The following is a 20934-nucleotide window of genomic DNA, read 5'->3' as shown; positions in this document are numbered from 1 at the left end:
AGCTGAATTTTTCAATCCAACATGTTTCTTTAGAATGGCCCATTATTCTAAGCTGTTTGAATACTTTAAGATTGTAATATATTCTTCATGTTAGCTAATCTCCCAAGCTTCATATCTTTTATAAATGTGATAACTCACTTTTGAGGTTCAATTATTCTGTGACTATTGAAAAACATCATGGAACCCATTTTTACCATAAGGATGAATGATGAGATTTTGACAAATGTGTAACTGAATTTAAGTTCCCTAAGTTAACACCATTTGGCTGATTTACCCCCCATTCTAGTAATTCTAGCAAAACCTCAGTAAAATGTGTAATGAAGCCATTTTTGTGACCTTAGAGAGAAAGGGAGAAACTGGCAGGGATCATTTCTTTGGATTGAAATCTTTAGGGATTTTATACTTCAAAAAAGTCACTACAAACATGAGGCCTTTCTTTATCTTACTATTAATTTTTCCCTGTGTCTTAAGTTACCTGGTAGTTATTTCATATATATTTATACACGCATACATGGTTTTTTTTCTCATTGAATGGAAGCACTTTGAGGGAAGTGACCGTAATAGTTTTATTTAGTGGGTATTTTGTTGTTGTATGTCCTTCATTTTTGAAGAGGATTATGACATCAGGAAGGTGATGCCATGACTTGCAAAGAAACTGGATTTAAGTGAGGGAGGGCTGTTATCAACCACACCTTCTCCTCCAGAGCCTTCTGGGTCCAGTGGCAAAATATAGATCAGGAAGACTGGAGATGGATCTGGATGCAGTGGGAAACCTAGACCTTTTAAAGCTAAGGTTTTTAACAAGCCTCTCTTTGACTGAAGCAAACCCCTTCAGTGATTAAGATTAGGTAAGAAATGAACAAAGGAATGACCACTTTGACCTAATTAAAAAAATCATACTGGAAGAGGAAGACTGTCATATTTTCTGGCCAAAACAGAAAATTACTATTTACATTCATTCGGAGCCATTAGGGCCCAAATAATTACCACTAAATGTGGCTTAAACTGGCACTTATTGTTAACCAATCAATGAGAGCCTAAGTGAATCTGGTTTTATGGGTGGTCTTTAAGAAAGAAATCTAGACTGTAAATCCCCAAATATCCTTCTAGGCTTCTATAATCAAAATTAACAATCTTTAGGGCAGAGGACCTGCAGATAAGGTTGTGATACCCTATATGGACACAGAGAGAAAGGATGGAAAGGAAGGGAAGGGAGAAAGAGCAGGGAAGAGTAATGGCTAATATAGTGACTGTCACGTAGGCACTTAATAGTTTATTCACTGGAATGTCACAGAAAAATTTTCAATAGATAAAGTAACTGATCAGTAGTCAGAGTTATATTTACAAGGAAAAAATATGATTTCTTAAGAAAACATAAATGAAATTATTACTGAGTGACCTGCAAATAAATGATGTATTACTTTTAAAGAAGTGAAACATATGTGATTCAATGTCCCATAAGACTTCACTTTGACCATCAAAACTCAGTCCAAATGCCAGACTGCCAGTTTTCATGTGATCAGTATTATCAGTCCAAAAAACATTGGTTAATTCAAGGTCTGAAGCTGGCCTCCCCAACTCAGAAAATAATAATAAGAGTTTCAAGAAAGAAGACATTTTTATTTTCAGGTGACCTATTTGTGAGGATGAGGAGTATTTGTGAGGAGAACTGGATTTTGGCTCTAGTTCTTTCACTCTTGCCAGAGAAGTCATTAAGGTTTCCTGTGCCTCCATTTCTTTACCTATCAAATAAGGATGGTGATGTCTAATTTGTTGACCTCATATCATTGTTGTGAAAATGTTAGAAGTTAAGAACCCTTTCTAATTGAGAGAAGAACCTTGTTCAAGGTGCAACGAGTAAGAGAACTGACATTCAGATCCAGATTATCTGACTCTTGCTTTGTCTAGTGTGCGTATGTGTGTGTTTTTAACTACTTTATGGAGACAGGACTAGAGGGAAATCTTCAACGTACATGAAAAGCTTTACAAACTATGCCAACAAAAATGAGGGGTGGGATTGGATTGAAGCCACTGATTTCCTCTTCGTTGCTCAAAATATCTTTGAACTACTTCCTATTCTGATAATTCATGGAGGATGCAGAAACTAAAAAAAAAGAACAGGACTGATTATTTGGATAGATTTTGAACAAGTAGTCATTCAAAATGAAGAAAGGTATAGGGCTTCCAAAAATAATAATACACTATTTCGCCTTTCCCATACCATCCTCCCCATCTCTCCTCCCCTCGTTGCCGTGTTGTAAGACTTTCTGGAACACAGGGCATAAAAGAAAACAATTTTCAATGCCACATTGATTTCAGGATTTATATATATACATACACAGGGAGAGAGAAAGGGAGAGAGAAAAAGAAAGAGAGAGATATTAGGAGAAGAGTACACACATTCTAAACAGCTTCATTGAGTGAATAATTGAAGGTGAAAGTCTGCCAAGATGAAGGTTCTTTTCCTCACCATAGCACTAAGTCTGTTCTCTATCCTCCAGGCTCAGGATTCATCATCTTCTGAAGAACAATTTGAGGTGAGATTTCTTTGGGAGATCATGTAGATTAGAAGTAGGGATGTATGTTAGCAAAAGGCTGTAATTTCAAAATTTGGGCCCCACTGGGTTCTTTTTAACCTGGGTCTATAGCTCTGTAACTATCTCATCTTGCAATGTACTGAAATTTTAGTGCTATAGATTCCATTAGAAAATCTTGGATTGTGTCTATGAGAGAAAGTCAGTTAAGGAAGCAGATTTCAAACCAAGAATTTCACTGCTCTCTTACTTTAATTTACTCTGTCCAGAATAAACTGGAAATGGGGAATATGATTCAGTTAATTTTATCCCTGCTAGTGGTCATTCAGATCAAGTAAGGTTCCCCAGTGGAGTTCCTTCTCCAAAACTTTGATTACTTTCTTCAGGGATTCAGTTTGGGAGTTCAGTGCCAAATGTCGGCTTCTATTTGAGCCATGTCAAAGTTGGGCCAACTTGATATGCTTGGGTTCTTAAGGCTAGTTTACTTCAACATAATGACTTCTTCCTATAAATCTTTATTTTTATGTATGTTGTCACCAGATGCATGGCAGTCCCTGGGTAACTGAGTCATGCATGACTTTTGCCTCATAGCTGTGATTCTGTTCTGAGATGGGGATGAAGATTCAGATGATTAGGAGATATTTGTGAAGAGTTGGGTTCCATTACTCCCTCATTTTTCCTCTTTCAATTTCTAACTACACATCATAATTTCCTCTAGGGTACATACTTTGTAAAGGCTATTGTGACAGACAGTGAATTTTTTGAGAAGAATAAACCTAAGGCCTTGTCACCTTTGACAGTCACCCACCTTAGTAATGGTGATCTGGAGGCCAAATTTACCACCAAGTAAGTAGACTACCCAGAATTGTCCCGTAGCCCTGCTTCATCTTTCATTTGTTATTCTAGGAACACAACTAGAGCTGACTAATCACTCGATTTCCTTTGCATATCTAATCTGACCACACACTGCATATGTATGTATGTATATATATATATATATATATATATACAAACTATTATTTTCTGATTCACTGACTGCTAGCCCCACATGGCTTCAGGCTTCCTCTGAACTTTCCTTATTCCGCTTCGGTTGCCTGTGTTCCATATAATTCATGACACAAATTATCCCTGGTTATATACTGCAGTCTATTCATACTGTGCATCTCTTTTCATTTCCTTTGGGGTCACTTGGGTTTGGATTTCTTAGAGATCATGGAATTCTGTGATCTCTAGCTCTGTAGACTGACCCAGAAAATGTTCAATATTCTAAAGAGGGATGCTCAGTTACATGATTCTTTTCTATGAATAAGAATAATCAGATCACAGGTGTAATGCTAACGTGCTTCTGGTCTTTCTTCTCTGCTTGCCACATTAAGAACCGAGTAAGGAGCAAAGGAATCAAATTACCTTTCCTGAATTTGATGACATATAAACTTCTCTTTCTCTTATTGTCTCCCTCAAAACCATTCACATGCCTTCTGTTTTCCAGCATGAATGGAATATGTGAAGAGATTAAAATGAAATTCGAGAAAACAGACAAGCCTGGGATATTTTCCACGAGTAAGTGAATTAAACATGCCTTATTAAAGGAATCCCTGCCCTCCACCGAGGTGGTTTCTCAGGCCCAATCATACATTGGGACTTGAGACTTCCCTTTAGTCTTAGAGTCCAATGGCTGGATTTTCTTGACCATATCTAGTGAACTTGCATACTTGTTTATGGCAGGGATTCAGCTGATGAATAGATTTGTCTGTCTGCAGATGTGAATGACTAAATACTGGGATATGAGGGGTTGAGGTAGCAAAGTTAGGTTAGGTAGCTTCTCTTTTGATTTGCTTTGGGAAATTACAAGAACACTTCTTTAACTTCTCTCCCACCATTAGATACTTTAATGGGCAAAAATATTTTCTCAAATATTATTCTTAGGATTCATAGGGCATCTAGAAAAAATGTGTGGCACAATAGGGTTCATTAACACATTAATATGATGACTCTCCAGAATATTTGTTGTGGGAAAGGAGAAGACATGTAAAAATGGGTCACTGCAGCAGTTACTTGTTTGGGTTCTTGGGATTAGATTCTGTAGAGAAGGGACCTATGCAAAAAATAAGCCATCTGCATCACTGTTTTTTAAAATGGATTTTCCATTTCTATATCAGGGAAGATTGAGTTATTTCCCAGAGCCAGGACACTGACATCATGTTGGTGCTGCCCTTGAGGATTCAACAAACATTTATTAACCAACTCTAGTGTTTAGACCATTGTGCTCATCATTGAGGGAGGGACAAAAATTCAAGTTCAATGTGATTCTTGCCAAAGTCACAAACATACACACTCATTTATTCTTGCTTCCTTTGTCACTTTGCGCCTGACTTATGATTTCACTGGTATCAGGAACTTCCAGTAAGGCAACTTCCTCCATCAGGACAGACTGGCATTTGTTCTGCAAGTTATATTCTTCGAAAGTTGGTTGAGGGTATTGAGAATGCAAGTGACTAGCACATGGGGGAGACTTGAACTCAGGACCAACAAGCTCCAAGCTTGTTTCACTGTTCACTATAGCACACTATCCTTCTAAAGTAGGGCAAATTAATTATTTTCTTGGCCTCAATTTCCTTATCTATAAAATTAGGAGTTAAACTTCTTTTAGGTGCCTTGAAACTCTTATATCTTTAGTCCTGGGCTTCTTTAATATACATAATTACATGATAAGTGCATTAGAAAGGTGCCATATCAGATCCAAGAGGATGTTGTCCTGGTCATGGGACCACCCAACTATTTTTCTTGATTCTTGAATGCTGTTGCACCCCAGGGCTGGGGTCCTTCCCAATAGAGTGAGATCTTAAAACCTACTGTAGTCTCTTCCTAGCAGATTTTCCAAGAGGATTAGGGATGCTAAAGGTCTATTTCCCACCATCTCCATAGATGACGGCTCCCGCCAGGTACTCATTGAAAAGACTTCCGTGAGGGATCATTGGATTCTCTTCTGTGAAGGCGAGTTACATGGCATGCAAGTAAGAATTGCCAAGCTTCTGGGTAAGTAACAAGGAATTCTGTAAATCCCTCCAAGAGAAGAGTGTTAATATGTAGAGCCACTGTTAGAAACTGCTCACCTGGATTCCTCCTGCTGTCCACATATTCCCAGATTTGGCATCTCTCAAAGTATCAGAAGGGGATGCATTTTGGTACAAACCAGAACCCAATGGATTCCATGAGTTACATCAAAAGTTTTGCTCTCTGAAAGTTTGATGACAATCGAGGCATTACTTACCAATCTCATTCCCAGGCAGCCTACACTGACTGATGTACTCTTTAATGAGTCTGTAAAAGGCAAAATGCAGCTTTGTACAAAGCAGGAGAAGGAAGAAGACAGTGTGTCTTCATACTTTCCTTCTTTCTATCACACTTATGGAGATTTGGGGTCATTAAGTCTATTTTGTTTTAGTGAATGGTTGGGAGATATACATGGGTTTTTCTGTAGAGAGGCATGTTTGTGAAGTGCTTAATGTTGTGTAGAAGGGCATTAGTTGGCAGAATATAAGAAGGCTGAACTGCTCACCCATACTTAGTTCTCTCATTTACCTTTATGCTGGCAAGCTAACTGATTAAAGGAGTAAAAAAACCCAAAGACTTTCACTATAGGAGGTAACTATAAGAGAAACCAGGACCAGAGAAGGAATGAATAGTTATTCATTCTGCCCTCTCTCTGCAGGTCCACATACAGATGAGAACCCAAAAGCCTTTCAGGAATTTAAGAAGTTTGTCAGCCTTAAAAGATTTAATGAAGAAAAAATCAACATCCCCAGACAAACTGGTAATAAGAATGGAGTTGGCTCCACTTTGCTGTGCTCTGTCCCTCTATCCCCTGAACCTTAAAACCTTCCTTTCCCCTCTTTTCTTGTTCTTTCCTTCCCTTTGAAGCTGTAATACACTAATTTCTTGGAAGACCTTGTATAATTGTTTGAACTCTGTGATAGGAGTTAATTTTGGCAAATCCACTCACATATGTCTTTGTTTCTGCAGAGACCTGCATCCCAGAACATGTTTAAGGTATGTACTCTTTAAAGACTTCTAGAGAATCTTCCAGAATAATCTAAAATCCTACACTTCACCTGGAATTTAAACATGTACTTGGTCCAGTTTAACAAAAGGAAGGTGAACTCCCAAATTGTGTCAGAGGGATCGCCTTGTTTGCCTATCTGAAATAGGTTTCAGGCTTCTTTGGATTTCTGTCTCAGCCTTTCGTCTTCTAGCATATTAAGAAATGTTTTGGTACATCTCTATCTATTGCTAGACATTTAATTCTGAAACTACTTCCTCTTGTTTGGTTCTTAGTGGAAGGAAAGAACCACTGGCTCAAATGCGTTATCTTAGAAGAAGCAGTATGAAGAATGATAGGTACTTAGGGTGAGGCAGCACCCATTCATTGAATAGGATTGTTTAAGAGGTAGCCAGGGCATGACCCTTTCAGTGAGAGCAAGAAAAAGAAAGACCTCAGGCTGGGAGGGAAACAGCAACAGTTACTATTGATAATCACTCTGAAGCTAGGAGGGCTCAGAATAGCTCTTTGGCAAGGCCTCATTGGCTTTCCAGCTTCAGAATGCTGGAGTCTTAAGGTTTTGGGAGAGTATAGTAGAGGAGAAGAGAGGAGAGGAGAGGAAAGGAGAGGAGAAGAGAGGAGAGAGGAACTAGCAGTAAAACCCAGTCAACTGGGCATCTCTTGGCCATCCAAATTTACCTTCCTTTGGAGAGGAGAAGAAAGGGGAGGGGGAGGCAGATGGGAGAGGAGGAGATGAGTTATCCAGCTAGCTGGGTCCCCATTCAGCAAGCTGCCTCAACTTGCAGGATTGTGTTCATCCTTCATTGCTGAAGAAGACCACGACATCAGATAAATGATGACATGATTTGCACTTGACTTTGTTTTGAGTGAGGGAGGGCTGTGCAGGTCACCAGCCTCACTTCTCCTCCAGAGCCATCTGGATCCAGTGACCAGATATTCATCAGGATGACTGGAGATGACCCATGATACACTGGGAGACCTTTGATAAATGTCTGGTCACTGAATTCAGATGACTCTGGAGGAGAGGTGAGGCTGGTGACCTGCACAGCCCTCCCTCACTCAAAACAAAGTCAAGTGCAAGTCATGTCATCATTTCTCTGATGTCATGGTCTACTTTGGCTACGAAGGATGAACACAAGGAAGAATGATAATTGTGGAGTCAGTAGTTTCAACTATTTGTGTGACCTTGAGAAAGTCCCTTCAGCTGTCTGCCTCAGGTTCCTCTTATGCAAAATGAGTGAGGTTGGGTTAGATCCCCCTTATTATCTCTTCAAGCTTTAAATCTAGGATTTATAATAATGACTAGGATTTAATGTAATTGAAGGTGGTGATGAAATTGTCCTTTATTTTTCCTCTCCAAGTTTCTCCAAGGGATCTCTTGTGGTCTCTCAAATGCATGATTCAATTGGACAAAAACTTTATTTGCACACAAAGTTTGAGATCCATTGAAATCACCCTGTCTGTGCCTTTGCACATGGTAGGTTCTTACTTAGCTGTGGCCTCTCCCTTTCTGAGATCAAGGATTCTAAATTTAAAACTTTTCATCTGGTTTAGCCCATTCATTTTTCAGTTGTTGTAAATGAAGCCTAAAGAGATCACACAAATGACCTCTTCAGAAGCAGTGAAGCCCAGATTGGTAACCATTCTCTCTGACTCCAAATCCTATGCTCCTCACTTTTAATGGTGTTTTTTCTGAACCTCTGGCACCTTGGGTAAAGTTCTTCTAGTTCACTGGAAACTGTCACTTTTTCTCCTTTGTGCAATCCAAAGTACTCATCACTGACTTTATCTTTGATGTTTTCTAGGAGAAGAGGATTCCCTTCAACCTCAGAATCAATGCTGTCCAGGAAATCCCAGTCATAACCTTAAATGCCAAGCTGTTCCTTGTGCCTGGCTGCTGCATAAATTCCTTCCTTTAATTCTTAATCTCTTTCTCCAACTTTTAGTTTTTTCTTCCAATGCAAAAATAAACATACAATGCAAGAATTATTGACTCAGTCTCCCTTTGTTTTTGAAATTTTCTTTGGGGAAAAGAATAAGAAGTGGGTAATAACTATATCGGGTACAATTGTCTGGGAGTCTATGGACCTTGGATTTGCAAAGGTTGAGAGGAACTTATGTCTTCTATATTGTGTAGTCAAACATTCCCTATACACAATACTCAAATAGCTAGCTAAGCAATGAAAGGGTAATCCACCTTTTCTTCATAATATTAAGCACAACAGTAATGAGAGCAACTGACTTTATGTTTTATGGCTCCAAAGTTGAACACTTGAAACGCTTCCAATGGAGGATCAGCTGACTTTCACCGTAATTTTGTAAGCATACTTATTCCAAATAATAAACTACTTAGATAATAAGTCAGGAGGATATTTTCCCTTATTATCTCCCTGCTTCTCTGTCTCCCTCATCCCTCCATAGGAGAACTCCTAATAGCTCTCCAAAGTTTCTATTGACTACCTCCTCCATGGAATATCTAATTCTCAACTGAGTTTTATTTTGTATTTCATGCTATTTCCCCTGAGAATTTGTTCAAGTGCTCCTTTTTATTCTTCTCTACTGGGTCTTTATCCATGTCATACCACTTAACTTGAGTATCCCTAAAGACTCTGTTCTTGCCTGTTTTTTCTTTTACCTCTACATTGTTTCTGTTAACGATATCATTAACTCCCTAGGGTTGGATTATCTCTACCTAGGGTTCTTAGACTGAGTGACAGGGAGAATTGTAGTGCCCTTGACAGAAACTGGGAAGTTTAAAAGGTGGAGAAAGGGAGAGTAATGTCATGAAAAATTAGAAAGAAAAGAGTATCAAGAAGAAGAATTAGTATTTTTGGAGAGAGCAATTTTAATTGAATAATGAGGTTGGAAGCCACGCTTTAGTGAATTAAGGGGAGAGGAAGAGGAAAGAAACTGGAGGCACCTATTATAGATATATTTTTCTGGAATTTGAGTCTTTCACGGAAGGTTAGGTAGGGATTATTACTTATGGAAATGGATGGATCAAGTAAGTTTTTTTCTTTTTTTGTGGATGAGGGAAATAGACATATTTGTAGGCAGCAGGGGAATAGACAGTAGTAGACAGAATGATGTGAGTAATTGTGGGTGATGGAGAGAGGCAATCTCCTGAAGGAGATAGGATGGGATGGGATCACTCACACATGTAGAGAGTTTTTCCTTGAGGAGAACAAAGGCCACCTCTTTATGTGAAAGAGGAATAAAGGAGGAAATTATGGCAGAAGGCATATGTGTGATGAGGAGGGAGAAGTTGTGCTTGGTGAATTTGAGGCTCATTCAATCCGTATTTCCCACTGAATATTTCAGTCCATATTTCCCATCAAAATATAAGGCAAAGTTTTCAGATGAGAATGTGGGATAAGGTGGGACCAAGGAAGGTTTGGAGAGAGATGGAAAGGTTTGAAAGAAGCAAGGATCATTGTGGGGAGTGGATTAGTGAATTATTTAGGAAAACGTAAAAAGATTGCTTGCCTTTGTAAGGGCCCAGTTGAGGATATATAACATATATTTGTAATGGACCCAATCAGCACAATTTCATGCTTTTCTCCTGCTTTCCATGAACACATATATAGGAATGAAGGCAACAGATTCTGGGAGTTATTAAAAGTGGGGCTTGTCAGGGCAAAATAGGCAATGTCATAAAGGAGCAAGGAACTGAAGAGATAAAGACAGTGTGGAATTAGAATGGTTTGCCAAGGGAATGAAAATGAGGAAGAGAGGAGAATGGAGGTGATGCAAAGGTGCTGGCCTGGGAAAGAATGGAGGGCTAGATGGATTGAAGGTCTTAATACAGATGAAGGACAGTGTTAGGGTTTTTAAGGTAGAGATAATCCAACCTTAGGGAGTTAATGATATTGTTAACAGAAACAACGTAGAGGTAAAAGATAAAACAGGCAAGAACAGAGTCTTTAGGGATACTCAAGTTTTAAGGCAGATAGAATAACAATACTTTATGCTCTCATAAGGTGAGTTAGGAACACAGAATCATGGAGGTAGAGCATTTGTGGATGATGGCAAGTTTAAGGGTATGGCCATCTTTGTATGTAGCTGTGGAGGTATAGAGAAATTGGTTATGGATAATGAAGAAAATTGAAGGACTATGAGATTAGGTTGTTTTAAGGAAGGTCTGTACAATGTAGGGCCTATACACTTTTCACTGCTGCCTAAGAATGTTTGGCCACCACTGAGCACTCCTCTCCTGTTTGTCACATGACCTGTGACAACCAACCATCATCAGTCCGTCTCTAGTTATCTTCACTTGGGAAGTGAGTGGCTAAGAACTTTTCTGCAGCTGAATGAAATTTAACTGATTTTAATTTTGGTCTCTACCTGCTCCTAAGCTATGCAGGTCTATTTCAGGGAAATCAATGTGAATATTGAGGTCATATAGTACAAAGGCAGGAGTTGAGGAGGAGAGAAAGATTGTGGAACAACAGGCACTGAACTTACTGAGAAGAATGCTTGAGGAGAGTATCTAGGACACTAACAAAAGATTGATTTTGTGGGAAATATGGATTGAATGAACCTCAAAGTAATAGAGATTACTGCGTGATAGAGGTAGAGGGAGGGACTTGAAACAGTATTGGGGAACAAGGATTATTTCAACTCCCCCACCTGAATCAGTGAGTCAGGGGGTATGAGCAAAAGTACAAATGGTTCTACCCTTACAACATGTCATTCTTATTGTATAAATTGTTCTTCTGAGTCTGCCCACATCTCTGCATCATCTTGTGCAAGCCTTCTGAGGTTCCCTAAAACCTTTGCCTTCATCTGGTGCTCAGTGGAATGTTTTTCCTCCTCTAGTAGGAGGTAGGAGATCTTCTTATGGAACGGTGTATCTTCTCCTCACCCCAATGGTGGGAAACTGGTGAATCATAGGATGGTATTTTTCCTCTTCCCCTAGTAGACTGGAAATAAGGAAGGAGATATGGTGTGATAGAATGAATCCCTCTCCCTCACCAAGAAAATGGGACTATAGAATGGCATTCCTTCTCTTTTTGCAAAAGGCTGCTGACCAGGTAAGAAATTTGATATGATGGAATGGAGTCTCTCTTCTTCTGCATGGAGGATGAAGACAGGTACAATGGATTGGCACTATTTTTCCTCACCAGAAAGCAAAGTAGTATGATGAAATATTTTCCTCTTTATTTAAAGGCAAGGAAAGAAACTTGTATATGATGGAATATTCTTCCTCTTCTTCTTATGGGAAGTTCAAGACTAGATCTGAGACCTGAAGTAATGGAATATCACCTTTTCACTTCGCTAGAAAGGCAGGAGACCAGCACAATGGAAAGGTGTTTTTCCTTTAAAGGTCATACAATTGCTTCAATATTGCTTTTGGCTATATAGCATATCTGGATCTCATGGGCTCCTTACCTCTTGTTGAACAGATATTTGACTGGCCTCCTTATTCATAATTCTCCAGTTTTCTATCTGCATTTTCCTTCCTTTAACCTACTAAACTCTGAAACTGACCTTCCCACCTCTATTAATACCCCTTTTTCCCCTGACTTCTCTCCATCTGCTCATTGGCTCAACTAATGAAAATATCTACTTATGTTATTTCTGTCTCATTGAATCCTGGTATGAGTAGCTTTTCTACTGCCCTGTTCAATTGGTGCCTTAGTCTTGGTTTGATAGAGAAGACGGGTGATAGCACTTCAAGAAGGTAGATCAACAAAAGTAAAGGTTAAAACACAGATGTTATATTTGACGAACATTCCTGTGATAGATGAGGCAGATCATGTAGGAAACCTGTGGAGGTCCAAGTTGAGAAAATAAATCATTTTCTTGGAATAGACTTTATGTTCTAAGTTGAGTATAAACTTAAAATGAACTATCAATGCAAAATAGTTTCTAAATAACATTGAGTAATCTTTAACACTTGAGATGATCTGTTTATGATCTCTTAGATTTGGGTTTTCCCTCCATTTGGTGCCTATCATATACCATTGTGGATAGCTAGGTAGTGCAATGGATAGAATGCTAGGCCTAGAGTCAGGAAGACTCATCTTCCTAAGTCCAAATCCAGCCTCAGACACTTATTAGCTGTGTGACCCTGGCAAATCATTTAACTCTGTTTGTTGCAGTTTCCTCATCTGAAAAATAAGCTGGAGAAGGAAATGACAAACCACTCCTGTATCTTTGCCAAGAAAACCCCAAAAGGGGTCGTGAAGAGTTGTACATAACTGAAAGGATTGAAAGATGACAACAACTTCAGCAACGACAACAACAGGAGCAGCCAGCACCATTGCCAGTCACCACAATATCCCCAACAACCACAACCACAATCACAATCACCCCTCCAATGGTCTTTACAAATTGAGGGTCTTTCAAAGAATTATCTGTAGCATGATGACTCTGGGGAATTTGGAGGAATTAAAAGAGAATAAATTGGAAAGGAAAACAAACTTTTAGGAGATTTTTAGGAGCCTCTTCCAAAATAAAGTGTTCTGTTTGATATCCTTCACACCCTGGGGCATACAAGTCACATTCAGTATACATATTTCCAGATATTATGTTCTGAACTCAGGCTTGTGTGAGCTTTTGGGACATAATGCTAAGGTAGAAGACCTGGTCCCTCTCTAGAGGATTATGGCCTTACAGGCAAGGAGACTAAAGCAAAAGCCAAATGCTAAATGAGTGTTGTATCCAGCAAGTGGTCACTGGAACTCTGTGAAGAAGTGTTCATTGTGATTTGGTACAGGCATCAGTCAAACAATACACAATCCTTTATTAAATACTTTCTATATGTCTGGGACTATGCTAGGTGCCAGAGACACAAATACAAAGAAAGAAGCAATGTTTACTCTCAAGGGAACTCTGTGCTAGCATGAGACTAGAAATAGCTCTTAAAGTGAGGGGAAAAAGTTAGATGGGCAGAAAGGAAAAGGAAAGAGTTAAAAATTCAGCAGAAGTTTGCAAATGACAATATACCAGATATATTCAGGGAGCAATTATGAATCATTTGAGTCTCATTTGCTAGAGAATAAGATACACAGAGTGGTATATAGGGTACATGTAGAAGGAAAACAAGAAAGAATGTGGAAAATGCCTGTTGGTTCCAGATAGTAGGTATCAGGATAAAGGGTTTGGAACTTATTCTGTGGACAATAGATTACCGCAGGATTGAGGAATCTTAGAACTGGAAGGAACTTCAGAAGCCAGGTAGACCTCACATTTGAATAGGAGTATCCTTTAAAAAATCCTTGAATTTCAGGGTCATGTGACCAAGAAATAGAAGGTTGCATCTTTTCTCTCAAAAGAATGATCCTTATGAACTCTCAAAATCCAATTAAGAATTATGAACACCAGGTAAGGTAAATGCAGGTGTTTCTGTGTGCCAAGTACTTAAGTACTCTTAGTAATGGACTAATCTGTAATACCTAGCAAGCTTCCTCAGAACTTCCCTCCCTACTGGACCACACAACAGGATCCGCAGACTTTTCTTCTAGGATCCATTCAGTAATTTTCTTGCTCTTGCTGAAGTCTCTGGTACCATATCCTGCACCTGCCTTTATGCCATCATTCCCAGGAACAAATAATAGAACTCAACTTTAACCTCCAAACTTTTGGTTGGAAGCAAGGAGAGGTATAGGAAAAACAGAACCATCTTTGCACCAGCTCTCAGCCAGAGACCAAAGGATCGGAGGTAGATGGGACAGGGCACCAGTGTGTATATGTGTGTATGGGACTGTATGGGGAGGATGGGACTGTGCCAGGCCTTAATCATAGAGTATCTGGGATCAGTTTTCCATCCCCAGATGCAACTTGGGGAAAGGAGTGAGGCTGGTAAAAAGTAAATTCTCCAATGAGGAAGGCGGGGGGAATCTGTCATCAGAAAAAAAGTGAACTTTTTTAGGGACTGAAATGTCCAAAGATCTTAGGTGGAGTAAAACTCAGTTAAAGACACTGAACATAAGCAACTAAAAATACCAAAAACACATCAGACATTAATAACAGGAGGGAATACAGCCTCTAGATAATCAAAATAAATCTAGATACCAAAGGATAAATATTCCAAAACAAAGGGAAATGAATCAATGTCCTAGGAATCAGTATGCCCTGTGGATTCCCAAGAAAGCATGGAACCAAATGGTTTTAAAGAGAAATAAGAGTCAAGTTGACAACTTGCAGAGCACAAATACTTGTCAGAGTAGAAAAATCCACAGTGATAACTTTCTTCTAAGAAATAAAAGCCAGGAAAGGTTGAAATACAAATCTATGAAAATGAATAACAATGTAGAAAAAGAGAATCAAGTACACAATTAATATTAAAAGAGCACAAGATCTCTATACAAGCAAAACTACTGATCTCAAAGACAGATTGTATAGAGGCAATTTAGGGGTCTTAGATGGCTTAGAAAACAAGGAAAAAACTTGAACGCCATAATGCTGGAAATAACACAAGAAATTTGTTCAGAAGTGTTGAACAAAAGAAAATGAAGTGCTAACCAAATGAATCTATAGTTTGCCCCCCCAGAACCAAGCAAAACCTAAGCTAAAAACTCCAAGACAGCATAATAGTCAAACAGTCTGTGATTTGCAGAACATACTCATGGAATAATACTGACAATAATGTATCTGGAAGGTTAATACAAATACATCCCTGAAATAATATTTTATCTACCACCAGCTTGTTTTTCTTCCTGATCACAATCTTTCCTTTCAAATATTTTACCCTGATCTCTGATACCAAATTCTGCCAGATCCAGGGAGACTATCCAAAATTATGGTATAAGAACTTCCATCTCAGAAGAACACTTTGGGGTATCCTCTCCCTCCACCAGGGACACCTGTTCTCTCTGCAATACCCCCTTTTTACTGAATTGACCATTGTTTTTGTACTCCCAACTCTGCACTACCCTTATGTGAGTACTACTCTTTGTTAGTGTGTATGTTTGAGTTATATTTTGGCTCCACATTTTCTCTCCCTTTCCTCCTTTTCCCCATTGCTTGTAATAAAATTTTGCATTAAACTGACTCCCATTGTTATTCAGCAATTGAACTCATTAAGAGATTATTTTCCCAACACCTCTGGCTGGCCCATGGGCCTTTGCTTACACATTAAAACTTGGACAAGGACTTAATCCATAGACAGTTTCAGCTACACTGGTGTAGTGTGGCATTGTGATCCCCTTTGTAGATAGCAAAGGTCAATAGGGGAGCCCTATGTCCTCCCAGGAGGGATTTCCTTATGCCAGAGGACTATCTCAAAACAAAGGGATAACTAACCACCTCTCTAATGACTTTTGTCTTTTTTTCCTTTCTGTCATCTTAATCAATCTGATGAGCATGTGATGGTACCTAAGAGCTGTTTTAATTTGTATTTAATTAATTATTAATTTTATTATTTCCCTTACTAGAGAATTTTTGCATGACTATTGATAGTCATGACTTTTTTCTTCTGAAAACTGCTAGTTCATACCCTTTGACCATTTATCAATTCAGAAATGTCTTTTGTTTTGGGAAAATTTGACTCTCTTCTCTGTAAGTTTGAGAAATGAGACCTTTATTAGAGAATTTTGTCCCACCACTTTCTTAAACTTTTGATGGCATTATTTTTGTTTGTGCAGATACTTTTTAATTTTATGCAATCAAAATTATCCATATTACCTTCTGTGATCTTCTCTATCTCATTTTGTCATGAATTCTTCTCATATCCATAGATTTGAAATGCATTTTTTCCATGTTCCACTAATTTGCTTATGATATAACTCTTTAAGTCTAAATCATGTATTCATTTTTAGCTTGTCTTGGTATGTAGTGTGAGATGTTGATCTAGGCCTAGTTTCTGCCAGATATTTTCTAGTTCTTCCTACAGTTTTTTTTTCAAAATAGTGAGGGTTCTTGCCTCAGTAGCTGTGTTCATTTGCTTTTGTACGTAGTGTACCTAATCTAATCCATTTGATTGCATAAAATTGAAAAGCTTCTACACCAACAAAATGGATGAATCTAGGTTAAGATGAGAAAAGTTGAATAGAATAAATCTTTTCATTGAATTTCTCTGATAAGTGTTCTGTTTCTAAGTCACATAGTCGAATAACAGATATACATATCTAGGTTATCCATTAACTCCATTCCACTTTTGGATGGTTAGCATTGTTAGAAAGTTTTTCTCAAATACAGTCAAAATCTGCTTCTCTGCAACACCCATAGTTCCAAATTCAATCTTCTGTGGACAAATAAGTACAACTTGTCTAATTCTCAATGTGCTTACAGTCTCCTTAATTACTTCTTTGAGCTAAATGCAACAGTTCTTCTAGGTGATCCCTGTATGTCTTGGTTTTGTGTCTCTTCACCATCTTGGCAGCCTTCTTCTGGATATGCTCCATGCCTGTTAGTTAACACTCAAAATTGAATACTCTAATACAGACAACATTTGTCCAGGGCACGGCAGAACATGAATATCATCTCTCTTATTCTTGAAATTATGATTTATGGAAAATAGCCCAGAATCATGTCACTTTTTCTTAAGGTAGGTCACTACATTGACTCATGTTGAATTGGAAAGCCCCTAGAATCACTGAATTTTTTTCAAATGAGCTGTTGTACAAAATTTCTCATCTTGTTTGTGAAGTTGCATTTTCATTCTAAGCTGTTTGGTTCATTTAGGTTCCTAATCTTTTCCTAACCTCCCAAGCTTCAAGTCATTTAGAAATGGGATAAACTACTTTTGTGAATTTTGAAACATCATTTGAAACACATTTTGAGCAAAATGATGACATATGAGACTTTGATACATGTGTTGCTGAAATCTAGTTTACCTATGTTTATACCATTTGGCTGATTTATCTACCATTCTAGTAAACTGAAAAAAGCCCAATAAATTGTGGACTGGAGTAATATTTATGACCATAGAGAAAAAGGCAGTAACTGGCAGGGGTCATTTATTGGTATTGAAATCTTAATTTCATACTTCTAAAGCACTTCAAACGTGAAGCCTTTCCTTATCTTAATATCTCTTAATACTTCCCCTTTCTCTAAAGTTGCCTCATAGTTATTTCATATATATTCATATACCCATACATGCTGTTTCCTTAACTGGGAGTTCTTTGAGAAAAGGGAATGTATTGATTTTGTTTAGTGGCTATTACAGTGGCTGGCACACAGCATGTATTTAATTAATGTTTATTGGTTAGAATGTGACAAAAAATTATCAATAGATGAGGTAACTGATTAGTAGTCAGTGTTATATTTGAAGAAAAAATATGGTTTCTTAGGAAAACATAATTTAGGTTGTTATTGAGTGACCTGCAGATAAATGATGTATTACTTTTAAAGAAGTTAAACATACATAATTCAATGTTCTAGGGAACTTCACTTTTGACAAGCAAAATTCAGCCCAAATGCTATACTGCCAGCTTTCATGTGATCAACAACATCCGTCTACACAACCTGGGTTAACTGAAGGTCTCAGTTGGGTCTCCCCAACTTAAATAACTATGAGGTGTCCAAGAAAGAAGACATTTTTATTTTTAGATGGCATATTTAAGATGACTTATTTAGACATGTGAGGGTGATGGGGCCAATCCTACGTAACTTGAACTTTGGCTCTAATTCTTTCACTCTTTGTGATGCTAAGGAGGTCATTTAGGTATTTTGTGCCTCTATTTCCTTATCTGTCAAATGGAGACCATGATATCTAATTTGTTGACCTCACAGGACTGTTGTGAAAATATTAGAAGTCAAGAGCCCTTTCTAACTGAGATAAGGAGAACCTTGTTCAAGGTGTAATGAGTAAGAGAACTGATATTCAAATTCAGATTTTCTGACTTGCTTTGTCTTGTGTGCATGTGTGTGTGTGTGTGTGTATGTGTATGTATATGTGTTTTAACTACTTCATGGAGACAGAATTAGAGGGAGGTCTTCAAAACACATGAAAACCTTTACAAAATGTGCCAGCAAAATGAGGGGGTGGGACGGGGTGGGGTTGGATGGAAGCCACTGATTTTCTCTTTGTTGCTCAAAGAATCTTTGTACTGCCTCCTGTTCTGATAACCATCTCCTTCCCAACAGTAAACCCATCAATTATGAGAACTCATGGAGGATGCAGAAACCAAAAATAGGTCTGATTGACTATTTGGAAGTCTTTTAATGAGTAGTCATTCAAAATGAAGAAAGATATGGGGCTTCCAAAAATAGCAATATGCTATTTCACCATTCCCTTATTGCCCTAATGTAAGACTTACTGGAACACTGTTCAAAAAAGATAACAGTTTTCAATGCCACATTGATCTCAGTATATCTGCCTATACATCCATATCTATCATCTATCTATCTATCTATCTATCTATCTATCTATCTATCTATCTATCTATCTATCTATCTATCTATCTATCTATCTATCTATCTATCTATCTACCTACCTACCTACCTACCTACCTACCTACCTACCTACCTACCTACCTATCTATCTATCTATCTATCTATCTATCTATCTATCTATCTATCTATCTATCTGTCTGTCTGTCTGTCTGTCTGTCTGTCTGTCTGTCTGTCTGTCTGTCTGTCTGTCTGTCTGTCTATCTATCTATCTATCTATGTATCTATCGATGTTAGGAAAGGAGTACGCACATTCTAACCAGCTTCAGTGAGAGAGTGACTGAAGGTAAAGATCTGTGATAGTCTGAGATGATGGTCCTTTTCTTCATCATAGCACTAAGCCTGTTCTTTATCCTCCAAGCTCTGCTGTCAACCCTTTCTGAAGAACAATTTAGGATGATGCTTCTTTGGGAGATCTTGTAGATTAGAAGGAGGGATGTGTGCTACTAAAAGGCTGTCATTTCAATATTAGGACCCTACTGGGCTCTTTTTAACCAGAATTTATAGGTCTGTAGCTTTCTCATCCTGCAATGTACTGTAATTTTGAAGCTATAGATTCCATTAGAAAATCTTAGATTAAGTCTATGGGGAAAAGTCAGAGCAGAAAATGAGATTCCAAGTACAGAACTTCAATATTCGCTTGCTTTAATTTACTCTTTATAGAATGAACAGGAAATGGGGGATATGATTTAATTAATTTTATCCATACTAATTGCCATTCAGAGAAAGTAATGTTCCCAAGTGGTTTTGGGTATTCAAGGATTCAAAATCACTTTTTTTAGGGGTTCACTTTCAGGGTTTCATAACAAATGTTTGCTTCCTTTTGGATCATGTCAAAGTAGGACCAGCTTGATAGGCTTGGATTCTCAAGGCTAATTCACTTCAACCTAATGGCTTCTTACTACAACACTGTACTCTGTGTATGTTGCCACCAAGTCCATGGTGGTCCCTGGGTAACTGGTTCATGCATGATTTTTGCCACAGAGCTGGGATTCTGTTCAGAGATGGGCAAGAAGATTCAGATGATTAGGAGATGTTTGTGAAGGGTTGGGTCTCATTACTCACTCATTTTCCTCCTTCAAATTCTGCCTACATAACACATTGTGCTGAATTGCCAAACCACACTTAATTCTCTCGTCTCCCTTTGTGCTGGCAATTTAACTAACGATGGGCAAGACCCAAGGACTTCATAGGAAGTAACTGCTATGGAAACAGCGACCAGAGAAAGATTGAGTAAGAATGAACTGTTATTCATTCTGTCCTCTCTCTGCAGGTCCAGATGCAGAAGAGAACCCACAAACCTTTGAGGAGTATAAGAAGTTTATCATGCTTAAAGGGTTTAATGAAGAAAAAAATCAACATGGAATTGACTCCACTTTGCTGTGCTGTATTCCTCTACCTACTGAATCCTAACCCTTCAATTCTCTTTTTTGTATTTTCCCCCTCACGTGGAAGCTATTATATACTTTTTTCTTAGGAGACCTTGTGTAATGGTTTGAATTCTAAAATGAGTGTGGTTGGTTTAGACCATTCCTATTATCTTTTCAATCTTTAATTCTAGGATGTTATAATAATAATTATCATTATGTGGATTTGAAGGTGGTGATGAAATTGTCCTGTATTCTTCCCCTCCAAGTTTCTTCAAGGGATTTCTTACACTCTCTCAAATACATGATTCAGTTGGACAAAATGTTTAATTGCACCCAAGGTTTCAGGATTATTGAAATCACCCTGTCCATAGCTTTACACATGATGGATTCTTCTCCCTGTCTGAGGATATAAGATTCTAGATTTAAAACTTTTCATCTAATTCAACCCACTGATTTTTTTAATTGCTGTAAATGAAGCTTAGAGAGATCACACAAATGATCTCTTCAGAATCAGTGAATCCCAAATGGGAAACCATTCCCTCTGACTCCAAATTCTCTGATCTTTCTTACCTATTATGGTGCTTTTTGCTGAACCTCTTGCATTTTGGGGATAGGTTCTACTAGTTGCAAA

The 20934-nt window shown here is 38.2% G+C and overlaps 1 protein-coding gene across 1 annotated transcript; it reads left to right on the top strand.

Moving 5' to 3' along the window:
- The first annotated feature begins 2311 nt into the window (after window positions 1–2311).
- Window positions 2312–8580, top strand: LOC140527023 (late lactation protein B). The gene is made up of 7 exons (XM_072643641.1): window positions 2312–2537; window positions 3253–3380; window positions 4024–4094; window positions 5460–5570; window positions 6247–6348; window positions 6558–6584; window positions 8400–8580. Exons 1-6 carry the CDS (start codon window positions 2451–2453, stop codon window positions 6581–6583), a joined length of 525 nt encoding a protein of 174 aa, XP_072499742.1. The 5' UTR covers window positions 2312–2450; the 3' UTR covers window position 6584; window positions 8400–8580.
- Window positions 8581–20934: the final 12354 nt, after the last annotated feature.

The sequence above is a fragment of the Notamacropus eugenii genome, chromosome 1, assembly GCF_028372415.1.
Source record: "Notamacropus eugenii isolate mMacEug1 chromosome 1, mMacEug1.pri_v2, whole genome shotgun sequence".
In the NCBI taxonomy this organism is placed as follows: domain Eukaryota; kingdom Metazoa; phylum Chordata; class Mammalia; order Diprotodontia; family Macropodidae; genus Notamacropus; species Notamacropus eugenii.
The sequence above is the reverse complement of the archived record's forward strand: the minus strand, read 5'-3'. Positions and strand labels throughout refer to the sequence as shown.

What these genes read in the sequence shown, in the direction of transcription:
- LOC140527023 (XM_072643641.1), top strand. Translation starts at nt 2,451, where the DNA reads ATGAAGGTTCTTTTCCTCACCATAGCACTAAGTCTGTTCTCTATCCTC. An exon ending in AAGAATTGCCAAGCTTCTGG is followed by an intron (nt 5,571 to 6,246) that starts GTAAGTAACAAG and finishes CTCTCTCTGCAG; the next exon opens with GTCCACATACAGATGAGAAC. An exon ending in CAACATCCCCAGACAAACTG is followed by an intron (nt 6,349 to 6,557) that starts GTAATAAGAATG and finishes TTGTTTCTGCAG; the next exon opens with AGACCTGCATCCCAGAACAT.